We start from the raw sequence: 14,991 nt of genomic DNA, 5'->3' as shown, positions 1-14,991 counted from the left end.
TATATATATATATATATGTTTATACACACACATACATAAAATGTTATAAACATTTTTATATATGATAAGTTATTTAAAATGTTTATATAAATTTTATATACATATAATATTTGTATATTAGTAACTATTATATGGTACTACATGCAAATGCAACTATTATACAGTAAAATATATAAATATAATTACAATTTTGTTTAAATATCTCAAGTATTGTAAATAAAACTTTAACGCTTGGTTTGGATTGACATAATACATATATGTTTCAAATATATGCGTATTTAAAATATTGTTTCTTCATAATCTTGCTTCACAATCTTGTTTGTAGATTTTTATGCTTGATTCTCTTCAAGTTTAATTCTTTTCATGTCTTTTTTTCGTTATTTATAAGGCTTCTACTTATTCATTGCAGTCATGAGGTTCGTTCTTTATAGATAAACTAGCAACTGCATTCAATAGACAAGATAGTTCAGTTATTCTTTAGTATGATTGGTTCTTACACTTAGTTTTTTATTGGATCTAAATATATAAACCAATCATAATAAAGAACCATTGAATGACTTTGTATTTTGAACGCAATCAGTGTACATTTGTGTACTTAAAATGAGACATATACATACAAGGTGTTCCAAAATAATCGCCAAATATTTCATGGGCAGGTAGAGTGGACTAAACTGAGTCGAAAAGTCCTCTACTATTTTGCAATTTTCGCAATAGTTAACAATATATTGATTACTAAAAATTGCCGAAAATTGGTCTTCAATAATTTTTTACTCAAATACTATCAACTTTACAGAAAAACTGTAAGAGACAAAAATTATTTGTTTTCTTCTCATAAAACTCTAAGAATTTTTCAAAATTTTTTATCAACTTTTTAGTACTACATTTTCTTATATTTACAAACATGAAAAAATACGGTATCAAAAAATTCTGAAAAAATTCTTAGAATTTTATGAGAAGAATATAAACAATTTTTGTTTTTTACAGTTTTTCTGAGTGAAATTGATAGTATATGAGTAAAAAATTATTGAAGACCAATTTTCGGCAATTTTTAGTAATTAATACTTGTTAACTATTGCGAAAATTGCAAAATGGTAGAGGACTTTTCGACTTAGTTTAATCCGCTTTACCTGCCCATGAAATATTTGGCGATTATTTTGGGACCCCCTGTATATATATATATATCCAAGGTGTTAGTTAAGTATTATGTTGCCATACTCAACAGAGCGATTCTTTGGTTTATTTCAAGTAAAAAAGTCCATATAAACATGTGTCTTAAACGGTTTAGTTTCCGAAATACAGGTGAATGTTCGCAAATGTTTGACGGTAAATTGCGTTGGAGATATCTTCCTGCATATAAATATGCCTTGCTTCACGTGAGTTACCATTCGCACAACCGTAAACAAAGTGTCAAAATCAAAGCCTCCTAGATCACCAGACTTAAATTTTTTGGATTATTTTCTTTGGGGGCATCTGAAATTTGGTTTATACCACCCCAATTGAGAATGAGAATGATTTGAGGAATCGAATAGTTGCTTCATGCGAGGCAATACGTAACACACCTAGTATCTTTGAGCGTGTACGTCAATCTTTGAGAAGAAGGCTCGATGGATGTATCATGGCGTAAGGTGGACATTTTCAACTAATTCATCTAATTTTATTTTATCAGAAGAACTAAAGCCTGTTTTTGTTTTTCTGTTTTTGACTAGTTTTTGACTAGTTCAAGTTGTATTCCTTTCAAATAAACAGATTATTACTACACGTTTAAATTTTTTTATTTCGGAAAGCCGTTTAGGACACATGTTTATATGGACTTTTTTTACTTGAAATAAACCAAAGAATCGCTCTGTTGAATATGGCAACATACTTAACTAACACTCTGTATATGTATATATTTGAAGTTTGGCAGAAACGAGATAGAATATATATATATATATATATATATAAAGAATAGGGCTATTGTTTGTATTCTATAGTTAAATAATGGAAATATTAATATACATGTATTTAAAATAAAATTGATAAAAGATCTGTTATTGACGCTGTACTGAATTGCACTAAACTTTCTATCTTGTTTCCATACAATTTCAAATATATAGATTTGCAGAGTGAGAAGTAACGCGTTATTTGTAACGTCATTTACGTTATCGTTTTTTTTAACGATCGTTATTTTTTTCTATTTGTGACGGTAACATCGTTACATTTTTGTAGTAACGAATTTAACCGTTTTATAATTATTTTAATTTCCTATTATTTTTATATTCAATAGATCGCATTATCTTTTTATTAGATACAAATATATATATTTGATTGTAACGGTAGAAGCGAGAAAGTACATATAAAAAATTCTTACAAAATACATTGAAATGACTATTTTTCAATAAAACAATAAAACAATATTTCCATTTGATAAAACACACTTGCGAAATATATCGAAAATTCTTTTATTTTGGAATAAAATAAAATATTTATTTCAATTCGATATATATAAAGCTATCATATAGTTTGTTTCTTGTTTTGGTTTATACGTATATATATATATATATATATACAAATATATATATACATATTTATATATAGGCAGAATTCAATTATTTATTATTGAAACTCAAAAGATGTTTTTGATATATTTTATAAATCTATTGTATTAAATGTTAGTTTTACAAATTGCTTATATTTTAAGGTTCAAAAGGCATGACGAATTAACTCATTTGCATTTTATTCGTGATATAGATTCATGTCTGTACTCTTCTTTACATTTTGTTTTATTAGAAAAAATATTTTACCATAAGACTTCTTTTAAGCTTATTTCTTACGAACATACGAAAGTTACAGTCACATTTTACAATTTGTTCTTTAAAACATAATAAATAGATTATCCGCATCTTATTATATTGTAGTGCGGAATAAAATTTAATTTTGCACTTTTTTTTCAAAAAATTGCTTTGTAGTGGGTTGCGACAATTCTTTTGATGATAAATAACTTTATAATTTTCTCAATATTTCTACCGTGTCTCCTATCGATCTTTAATATATTTTGCAAGAATTTTTTACAATGTATTTTTTCGCTTTTGGCGTCATAATTCAAGATAGCCACAGAAGTAAGAAAGGAGTAGGCAGAAGTCTTAAATCTAAATCTTTACACAGATTTTGTTTTTATACTAAAATAATATTCTTACTCTCCACTTATTTCTAACACTAAATTATCTTAAAGCACCAATTGCTATATTAAAAATACGATGCTATCTCTAATATGCTTAGAGATAGCGAATACTAACTTTGAGTATGATAACATTACATGCTTACATTTCATGATAACAAATGTCACATTCATGTATTATAAAATAGAGAAGCTACCTATATTGTGTTGTAATCTATACGATGTTGTACACACATGTTTAATAATATTTTCTATAAGAGCAACTTTTCCATAGGATAGTTCAGGCAAATACGCTCTACAGTCATTAGAACGTTAGTATATCAAAATATGTAGTCGGAATTATTTTTTTATTATACATATTTTATCTATGTAATAATAAGGAAGATTAAAATTAAAACATAGAAATATTAGTAAAACAAATTTTATTTTATAATGTTTATAATATTAAAGAATGTTTTCGTTAAGCACCTCAGGAAAGACACCCAATTTGTCCGTTAAGGAAATATGCTCTTTTGTAAAAAATTAGAAAAAGGATAAAAAATTGATTGAATTAAATTAAAGATTAAAAATTAACCTATTTTTAATCTTTTGTGTGTGTGTGTGAAAAAGTATTTATTATAATTACTATTAAAAAAATAAAGTTTTAATATTTCATCTTACAAAATTTTTTTGGAAAAATATTTTACATTGTTCTTTGTAGAATTTTTTTTGTTTTTTTCCACATTTGTTATAAAGAGGAAGATGTATTGATTTATGTAAATTTTAGTCGTGTTGGTTTTATATATTTAAAAGTTATAAAAGTTTAACAGTTTATAAAATATTAGATATATTTAGGAAACGTATTAAATATATATGTACAAATCAACATATGTTATCTAACACGTACTGTCTTTATTAAACACAAAATTGTCTTCAGAAGAAGAAGAAATTGATATTTTTTAAAACTAATATAATAAAAATAATAAAGAGGTTTATTTAAATCAAGTTATTAGGGTGTATTTATAAATTGAAAGGGAAAATGCCTTTCCAGTAATTTCAATGATGTACTTTGTGTATTTGATAAAATTCACGCATACATAAAATACTTTATTTTATTTGTTGTCAATTTTTACTATATAGTTCAGAACTTTAAAGTATAGAAAGTTAAATGAAATTTACTAATAAATATTTGCAAAGTGATTGCAACATTGTTCCTCTTAACTTTTTAGATGTGTTGAGATGCGTATGCTCAGATAGATATTTGTTTATTTCTCCAGTTTACAAAATATAAGAAGTGAGATGTATTCTCCACTGAAGTGTATTTGCCTAAATTATCCTGTATAATTATTGTCATCGCCTATCTTTGCTTTTAATTCTTCCTTTTCTTCTTCTTCCATGCTATTTGTTAAGAGAACCAAGCATGAATAATCATGTCGCCGAAGAGGCGTTTTTAACATTAAAGAAATAGAGACAGCTTTATATTTGTAACAAATTGGAGAAAAACAATAGTAATATGAATTAAACAAAGTGGTAAGAAAGATGATGTGAGCTATGACATGCGGTCGGTGACACGTGTTTTGTGTGGTTGATGATCGCAGGTGGGCCGGCGGCGGCCGCTTCAGGGGGCTACGGGCCCACGGCGGGTACTGGCGGGGCTGCGGGAGGCGGGCCTGGGGGCTCTTGGAGCTCCTGGAACATGCCACAGAATGGGCCTCCTCCTGGGACCCAGCCCCCACCCCAGCCCCCTCAGCCTAACTCCTCGCAGCCCAACTCCAACTCGAACCCCTCTGGCCCGCAGGGTGAGTCTTCAAGCTCAAGTCAAACAAACTTTCCTCTTTCCACCCTTTGGCATCGCAATTAGTTCCATTTTGACCTAATTCTGCGCCTAGCTACAGCAATGTAATTTCTTATACTAGCCTAATTTTATATGTCCAGTGGTCAGGATTAACTCTTTGAGTACGGAGCACATACAAACTGAACATTTTTTATGGATGCAGATGTTGTTCGCGATTGTGATCGGAATATGTATTTTGTTTACAATGGAAATATAAAGGAGACATCGCCGAATACATATATGAGTCTATAGCCACGCAGATGACTTTCACCGAATACATATTTGAGTCCTTAGGCCACGCCAATGATTTTCGTCGAACTTATATATAAATCCGTAGATCACCGATGTTTTGTTGAATATATATATGGTTTTATTGTACTCAAAGAGTTGATACTTTCAACACATGGAATGTTTCTCTTTTTGTATTTGGTGTATGCACTTCCTCCAATTCTCATAACCAATTTTGTTAACTGCGATATTTTCATCTGATAGTACATGAATGTTAACAATTTGATTAACAATTTAATAATGGGACAATTTCTAATATTCTGCTTGATGAATTTTTATAACATATTTATATTAACATTTTTATAGTTGTAAGATTTTAACAATAATTCTGCTTTTAAAAAGAAAGTAAAAGGTGATAAAATTTAAAATATATACATGTATTAATTGAATGAAATATATACTAATTATTTTTGTACGGATTATAAATATATATATGTATAATTCTTAATAAAAAATTGTTTAACACATTGTACGTAAGTTTCTAATAATAATTAATACGTTAAAAATTTGATACATTTAACATATCTTGTTACAATTATTACGATGAAGATTGAAGGAAGTAAAATAAAATTGGTATTGTATTAACATTATTAAACTTAAGAAGACTTGTATTGTATTATATTCACAACGAGTGTATAGATCTAAAAAATTTTATCTTTTTTATTTAAGTAATTTTATCAAAGAATTTATAAAAGTATATATATATATATATCTGTATATGTATATGTGTGCGTGTATGTATATATGTTATATACATTTAAATTTTTCTTGAATACATATATATGTATACCTATATATATATATATATATATGTGCGTGCGCGAGCGCGCGCGCGCGTGTGTGTTTGTTTGTTTGTGAGTGTGTGCAAGTACAGAAAACAGCATTATATAGATACTAGCTTTTGCTTGAATTGAATGAAAATAATCGAATATAGCTATATACTCGTTGCATATTGCTCATTCTTTGGATTGAAAGTAATGCTTGCTGTACGCTTGACGCACTGCCACTCGCCTAGCTATTCTGGTCCCATCATCTATTTTATTATTTCATATTTTATTCGCTACACGATGTTCTAGATTACGCCTCGAGCATTAAAAACGATAATTTCTGAACCATAACGTTAAATTATAGTTCTTTTTATTTAAAAGTCCTTGTCTATCCTAGATATTCCTTTCCTTTGCAAATTTTTTATTGTATTTTGTTAGTCTGTTTTTTTTCCGAATATCTTTTATACTTAAATTCTCGAAAAGCATGTACCCTGCCAGTACCCATTTATCGGGTTGTTTAACCATTTATGATTGGAAATTATATATACATATATTGCATACATAACAGATTATATATAACAGATTTAGAATAGATTCTCGAAAGATATTTTTATCCCAAGTTTTGAGAGCATGTTATAATTTTTTTGTAACTTATAAATAATAAGAATAATCACTTTACAAACATTAAAAGTTAATTAAGAAAATTAATGTTTTATGACACTTTGTAATGCAGGATAATATGCTGTACTCTCTCCTTCTGTTTCCTTTTATCGCCTATTTGACTAATGACGAATTGATGTCTTTACTGACGATGACAAATGTGATCCGTTGTAAAAAATATACAATAATAATCAGCTTTTTTTTTGCGTTTGTAAGTTATAAAAATTAAAAAAAAATAGAAGTTATACAACTGACATCAATTCGTCTTTAAGATCCTGAGATCAGTATAGCATTTTTTATATCTTTGCTTGTGTGTAATAAATGTATGTCTATTTAGTGCTTTTTATTGTTAATGTACACATTTCATACTTATCTGTAACTGTAATGAATTTATAATTGATGTCAATTCGTTATTTATAAACATGAGATATTTGTATATGTGAACATTTCTATAATATTTGTTTAAAGTAATTTTTTCAATCTGTAAATGATAATTCTGAGCAAAAATGTACGATAAAATGTGAGATATATTTAAGATGTTAAAAAAGCTTGTTCATACATTTATTATTATTGTAGATTGTAATAGTTATTTGATATTAAATGCATGATTGTATAGCAGTTATCTCGAGTATATGATTTACTACCTTTAGAGTTGTGCTTTTTATAATAAGAATTATATATTTTATAAGTTGCTTGAAATATTTTTGATATAGTTATAATTTATTATTGTGTGGATCTATTTTTTATATAAAGATCTATATTGAAAGGTAAATTAATCGCATTGTACATCAACACAGGACTACTGATCTCATTATCTTGATGTTGTAATAGAGCCGATTTAAATGTAAATTAATTTTATAATTCTTTAGATACACTATAGGCGTGAATTTTTTTTATACGCAGATGTTTATAGAATGGAATTTGTTTGCAGTATTTATGAGAATTATTGAACAATATAATAGAGTCTTGTTAATTTTTTGTTTTATTTAAAAAATGTACAATATATAATATATGTTTAATATATATATTTATATTGTAATTATAAAATAGTTTATAATACAATATTAAAAAAAATTTAATAGTAGAAGAGAATGGTTAAAACTTTCTTAAATAGAAAGATGTTTATACTGCTATAATATTCTTTTTTACAATCTATTACACAAGCGATATAAAATAATAGTTTTTATTATATTATCTGAAAAGTACCAAATATAAGAAAACAAAAAACTTTGTATATATTCTTTATTAATATTATTTACATTATTTTATATATAAAAATAATAGTTTATGTATTTTACTTTTTTGATTTGAAATATAACATTTAGATAGTATAAAGTAGAGTATCGTCTAAATGTATGTCGCAAATAATTAGTTTTAATACTTTGCATATGATGTTTAATTTTATTTTTTTTTACGTTTATTTATAACCTATTAGAATGAAATCACTTAATATTATGTACAAATGTTGCAGGTGACATGTATTCGCGGCAAAATACCGGTTCAGGTGCGCCAGGATCTAGCAGCAGTTCAGCCAAGACTCCAGATTATACTGGATATTCTGCATACAGTAATTATGCTGATACTTCTTATCCTCAGCGTTCGTATCAAGGAGGAGAAAATAGTCAAGGTGGGTACGCTGCAAGCGCTCCTAAACCCGGCCAGCAAGGCTTCGATTTTAAAGAGTGGCCCACCTCATGACCATTTTAATTGACTCGAGTTGGAGAGATGCGCTGAATGGCTTGGCCTTGCTCGTGGGTTATTTCTTCAAATTCAGGATAAACTATATATTGATCGTAAAATCTGCGTTATGACTTGAGACATTCTTTGTCGATTCACGTTTCTGTATGCATTAAAAATACTATTTAGGAAAAGATACTTGTCGTTTAAGGAATTTGGCACTATTTAATGTATTTTTGTAGAAGCCACAAATTAGAGTTACAATATTAGTTATACAGTAAAATGCTCGCTAAAAAAGTCGCTAAGATTTGCAGAAAGACGACAGAAAATGGAATGTCTCTTGTTTACGCCGGCATGTTGTTCGCGAGCGGTCGATTAACATAGATAACTTTTTTTTATTATCGAAACACATCTTGTATTTCAAACAAAAAAGCTTGGCAAACGGAAACATAAAAAAAGGTGTTTAGACTTTTATCAGATATTGATTTTTTTATTGATCGCTCGCGAGAACGGCATATAATCTTTTCAGATAAAAAATATAAATTAAATATTAAGTGTTTTAAATAAAATACACAAATTGACAGTGTTAGAATACACACCCATGAGGCAAGTGAAGTTTGTATGGCACTGGGATAGACGAAAGGAAGCGTGATAACAAATTGTAAAAATACATAATGAGCTAAAAGAGATTCTAAGGAGGAGATTCTAAAATGTGCAAACAAAGTAAAAGCGAGCGTAAAGAATCAGGAATGCTAATCATTTAATCGTTAATGGCATTTATTATGGAGGTGAATAAGTTTTCGTTCGAGAAGAAAATTCTTCTCAGGGGAACAAAATTCGATGCTTGTTCACTTCCTAACCGTTAGCAAACGGTATATGTAACACAAATGATAAGAACACAAACGAAAGAAATATTTAAACTATGGTCTCCGATGGAAAGTCAGCGCGAATGACTTACACATTCGAGACACTCGTCCCTCCACGATCTTGTATTTATTAAATAGTTGTTATACCGGATAATTGAAGAAAAATGAAAAATGATATAACGAGTAATTGATGAGATAATTAAGTAAGACGACACACAGGCTGACTACTGAGAATAGTGTACAATATAGATCATTTTAATATGATGTATGTATATCTATATAAATCTTTGACAGCAGGATGCGGTTTCTGCAGACATCCTTTTTTACTTTCATGTCATATCACTAGTAGTATCTTAAATACGTATTTCCCTCAGTTCCTTTTTTCTCTTTTACTATTTCTTGTTTATGAATACTGATTCCTTAAATTAGTTTAGCGACTTTCCTATTCTTCCAACGATTTGGAAATGATACAAAGCGCGGAAGGGAAGGGATAAGAAGAAAACCGACAAACAATCACAAATATTTTTACAAATTGTATTATAAGAACTTAGTGTGTGGCCGTCGGACTGGCTTCTGTTCGACCATATACCATAAAATGGACGTGAAAACTGATTTATTTTTTACCTCCGATTTATAATAACTATTAGGCACATTTAAGGCTACGATTATTATTGTTACTATTATAATTAATTCTATATTATTATTACTATTATATACATCTATTATTACTATTAATACTTATGAGTGTTTACTCTTGCTATTGCTACTGCAAGTACTACAACTACACTATTACTATTACACTATTATTACTGTCGACGATAATTATGAAATATGCGATGAAGCTTATAAGTGTTTAAATTTTAGATCAGTAGAACGAGATCATTGATAGATAAGGTGGAGGGAGGGGTATATTGTAATCGTGTGGATATGTCTCGGTGGGGGATATCGACCTGAAAAGTTTACCTGATTAAATATATGACTTAATTGTATTTACTCTGTAGGATTTACCATAGATCTAAACGAGGAATATTTCGGAAGAGTGCTCTCCAAATGCTCATGTTTAATTATCGAGCGGGTCGCGTTGTGTCTTACTTTATCGATGAGAATGGCGAGTATTATGCTAATGTATAATTCACCAAGATAGACCTTATATCACACATAAAGGTGTAATTAATAGATTACGGTTACAGCATCCAGCAATTTCGTTAAGCGTTATAAATGTGATCTCATATAACGTAATTTACTATTGCCCATTTATTTTGTTTTCCTTGTCCATCGAATGACAGTGTAAGGTTTCATTGTATCTTAAGTGCAAGATGATCGACTGCTAATTTTATTTTTCTTCGTATTCTTTCCGTTATTCGTTTCGCCGTTCATGTCATTAATGCTTGTTACGTATCCTGACAATAAAGTGTTAAATCGCGTTGCATTAAAGCTGTAGAATAAGCCAATCTTTTCTTTTTTATGATATTTATTAATATATCGATCGATGTATCGAATTATTTGAATTTAAAACTTTGCATTTTGTTGTAAAATCTGATAAAGTAACTTCTTACTTGTCTGCGACGAAATATATCGCAGAGAAAAAATCAGTATTGTCCACGATAATTAGATGAAAAGAAACGAGTGCAGTGTTAACAAACGCGACTCGTGTGAATTTCTGGGATCAACGCAATAACACACTTGAACACATAACGAAACAAAAATGCGATTAGAGAGCTCAATCAAACAACCAATTTTACACCCTAATTATTATAGTAATACAAAGAAAAAAAACACATACAGATAAACATATACACTCATGAATACATATTCACACACACATAAACTTTTACCTCTAAAAATGCACATAAAAGAAGTAAACTAATTAACCCTTTAGCTGCGGCTGTTTTAAAATTCTGAATAAAAACAAAATTAAAATATATTATAATTATAATATAAATTTATATAAATTTACTATATTTTAAGTTGTATATTCAAAATAAAATTCTAATATATACAGTATAACGGTGTCATAAACTTTAGTAACAAGAACAAGCTTTGATGATGTTTTACTCAAACTTTTTTGCTTATTTTATTCAATTTAGGTTAAGAACTTTGTAACAAAAGTAAATTTTAATTTTCAATGTTAGTTTTTGATCCTGGAAATATGTATATATACGGTTTGCAACTAAAGAATTAAATAGTTAACATATTATCGAACATTCAAGCGATAAATTCATAAGAGAAAAATATATAGATGAAAAAGTGATGAAAAAAGCACTATGGTTGTTCTAAATAAATAACACGTTATTTAATACCTAACTTGCAAAGGAGGGAGCGGCAAATAATAGCGACGTGTTTTATCTACGGCTGTTTTTTACAACTTATTTTATAGAATAAATACCGATAAATAATGATGCGGAATAAGACCCATTAGTATATCAATTATAATTATTACTACTAATATTGTATTCCTTACTCTTATCGATTTTTAACTAAAGTTAAAGCGTGAATTTAAAAATCTTAAGTGTATGCGAGGTGTTAAGGAAAAGCGGTTATTACATTTCATTTGTACAGGACACGTAAATATAATTGATGCGTTGTTGACGATTGGTATAAACGAGCTAATTAATTTATTATATTAACGAGTCTCAGATGAATAAAAGTAAATTTAAATACTAGCGCGGAGACGGGGGAGGGGAAAAAAGAAAGGGTTACAAAGAGTTAATGGCTGCCTTTGTCACAACTATATGTACATACATATATTTTAGATTATGACGATGGTATAGTTGGAAGAAGCTATGTACGAACAAAAACGCAATTTTAAAACACAAAACGAAGGCAGGGCGTGGAGGTTTTAGAGAGCGGGGCTATTCGAATAATTGATTACTAATTATAACAGATAATATATTTATATTCAACGCAATATTATTAGTATTTTTAAATACAGAGATGACGCATCTAATTAATGTAATAGGTAGTATATAGGAAAACTATACTTTGATTCTAGCCGTTGTTACTATCTGCCTCATTCGCGGTTTTCGCGAACTGTACGGCTTGCTCTCAGGGTTGTTGTTCTCTTTTTTTATTACTGTTTCTTTGAGCTCTTTTTTTCCTCCCTGTCTTATGTTCATCTACACTTACTGCTCTGAATCGCTCGTATTAATTTTGTTTTAAAGGAGGGGTACACTACATGCCGAGTAGGGGAAGTCCCGTAGGGAGGTTTTAACTTCAGTAAACTCCTTTATTACGATATACTTTTGATAATCCGTCATCTTTATTTAAGTAGATTGAGACACTTCTTATTTCTATTTTACGGGACATTAAACTCTGAAAAAGATCTTTGTATTTGATATCTGTTGAAGACTATTAGGTTTCTTATTCTATATTACGATAATCACAACTTTAAGAAACGGAAAGAGCGAACTGACGATAAGTTTTATCGTATTAAAATAATTATAATAAAAAGACAAGATATATAAATGTAATCTTCGTTATTTGCAATTCACGATTCGTAGTAGATTCGTAGAAATATTGTTCGCTAGTATAAATCTTCCATATTATTGCGATTTGTGGCGAACAACGGTAGCTGAAGATTATAATATTAATGTTTATTTATTATTATAAATTTTTGCGACAAAAATCATATCAAGCTTAAAAATTTAATTTAAAAAATTCGATAAAAAATTCTCATTCTTTTTTTCAACATCAAAATAGGTCAATTTAAAGTAAATTAAACTTAAAAAAAGACTAAAGCTTTGATATTTCATACATATTATACAGGGTGAGACATCTAACTTGCACATTTCGAAAAACTAATAGATATAAGTTTTATATGAAAAAAATTGTTATATATAATAGTTATGTAGTAAATTTTTTGAAAGTTAACTTTGTTTTTAAAATAGCTGAATGTTACATTTTTTTGTTTATTCTATTGTTAGAAAGTATGTATTTAAATTTGCATACAAATGTATTATTATTAATTGGCCTAAACCTAATAGATAACGAGACATTCAAGAAAATAAAAATTAACAAAAAGTTGGAACAGATGTTTTAGGTGAATGTAGTAAGATGGAATAAGCCATCGGTATTTATGTAATAATAATGTTTTTCAACAAAAGTAAGTCATTATCATTCATGCTATTCAATTTAGTATGAATGAAATCGTCTGTGTATACATTTTCCTTACGATATTTATCTGAAATGTTAAATTTCCAACTACTTGTTAATTTTTGTTTCCTTAAATAATTCGTTATATCTATTAAGTTTAGACCAATCAATGATAAATAATAATACGTAAAATTAAACGTATCTTTTAACAATGGCACAAATACGAGACGGAATAAATTTAAATCCATTTAAAAATTGGCGTTGAAGATTTTTAAACGCTTTTACTTATAAAAAATGTATACACTATGTAATTACCTCTTCGAAGTCATGCCATTTTTTATATATAAAATTCAATTTTTCATACAAAACTCATAATTTACATTTTTTGACAGGTGTACAAGTTAGTACCTTATCTCGTATAATTTATTTCCTTTCTTCACTTTTTCTTACCCATTTTTTTTTTTATCGAGTTTTTGACTTTTCAACAATTTAATAAGACAAAGGGAGAAGAGGGAGAAGGAAGAGGGGAGAGAGCGATAGATCGCTATTTAGCGTTCTAGAATAATCATTCTCTCAAGCACTGAAGACAAGAGAGGGAGAGTTCCAGTACACGTACCGCGCGATACGTATATGGCAGAGATGATTTCGGATAAGTCTGGATAGTCTTAAGTAATGTCTTATTGAGGATAGTCTTAAGTAATGTCTTATTGAGGATAGTCTTAAGTAATGTCTTATTGAGGTGAGTCTTAAGTAACGTCTTATTGAGGCAAGTAATGCCAATCTCAAAAAGTACTGTATTTAAATAATAAAACAAGGAATTACTATATACTTGTTTATATAGCATCTCAATCGAATACAATGAGGAGGTAGTTAAATTGTCATTATTAATGTTCTATTTATCTATTCCTCTCCCATATGGTTTTCCAATTAGACAGATCACAATACACGTATTAACAAATATAATAGAGGGATAACTCTGATAAAGTTATCTAATGATAAATTTAGAAAAATCTAAGAAAAAACATACATAAGAAAGTTTTAGGATACGCGCAAAAAATATGATTAAAATCCTGAAACCAATAACAATCGCTTATCCATTTATATTAGAGAAAGAAAAAGAGAAGGAAGGAGAGGGGGGGGGGGGGGGGGAGAGAAAGAGAAAAGGAGGAAGAATTTTAGATATTCTTTTAAATTGAATGGAAATACACAACACCTGGATCAACAATTTGCTATCAACTTACAAATCGATAATTACATTGGTACATATCGATAGTTTATTAATGACCACGATCCGATTCACACATATAACTCATCTTTTTCTTTTTTAATTGAACCTCTGCTCCGTGAATGGACCCATATTGGGCAATAATAACTAGCTCGATTTTTTACGATTGCAAATTAATTCGTCAATGTAACAAATAATCAATAGTATCGCTAGCAAATAAGAGGCTCGTATTATATATAAAAGTCGTAGACGGTTGCAGGATCTCGAATCGTAAGAAATTGACTAATTCTAGTCAAGTATTCTCCTTATATTTGACTGTACTTGGTCTGTTTCCTACGACTTAAGACTCCACGATCATCTACGAATTCTATGTAAACGAGCTAAAGTTAACTAAGATAGGTTAGATTCTATATAGTTTGTTTCTGTTATTAATAATTGATTGGTAT

At 28.7% G+C, this 14,991-nt stretch overlaps 1 protein-coding gene across 4 annotated transcripts in view; it reads left to right on the top strand.

Moving 5' to 3' along the window:
• Hrb27C (Heterogeneous nuclear ribonucleoprotein at 27C) overlaps positions 1 to 14,991 on the top strand; it is a 62,002-nt gene that overhangs the window by 9,936 nt on the left and 37,075 nt on the right. For 3 of the 4 annotated variants that reach the window (XM_018512298.1, XM_018512297.1, XM_018512296.1), the window contains exons 6-7: positions 4,735 to 4,935; positions 8,157 to 8,312. In XM_018512298.1, the coding sequence (XP_018367800.1) occupies positions 4,735 to 4,935; positions 8,157 to 8,312 (357 nt within the window). The remainder of the gene's footprint in view (positions 1 to 4,734; positions 4,936 to 8,156; positions 8,313 to 14,991) is intronic. The other variant, XM_018512299.1, reaches the window with a different exon arrangement.

The sequence above is a fragment of the Trachymyrmex cornetzi genome, unplaced genomic scaffold, assembly GCF_001594075.2.
Source record: "Trachymyrmex cornetzi isolate Tcor2-1 unplaced genomic scaffold, Tcor1.1 scaffold4, whole genome shotgun sequence".
Taxonomy (NCBI): Eukaryota; Metazoa; Arthropoda; class Insecta; order Hymenoptera; family Formicidae; genus Trachymyrmex; species Trachymyrmex cornetzi.
This window is presented reverse-complemented; position numbering and strand designations above follow the sequence as displayed.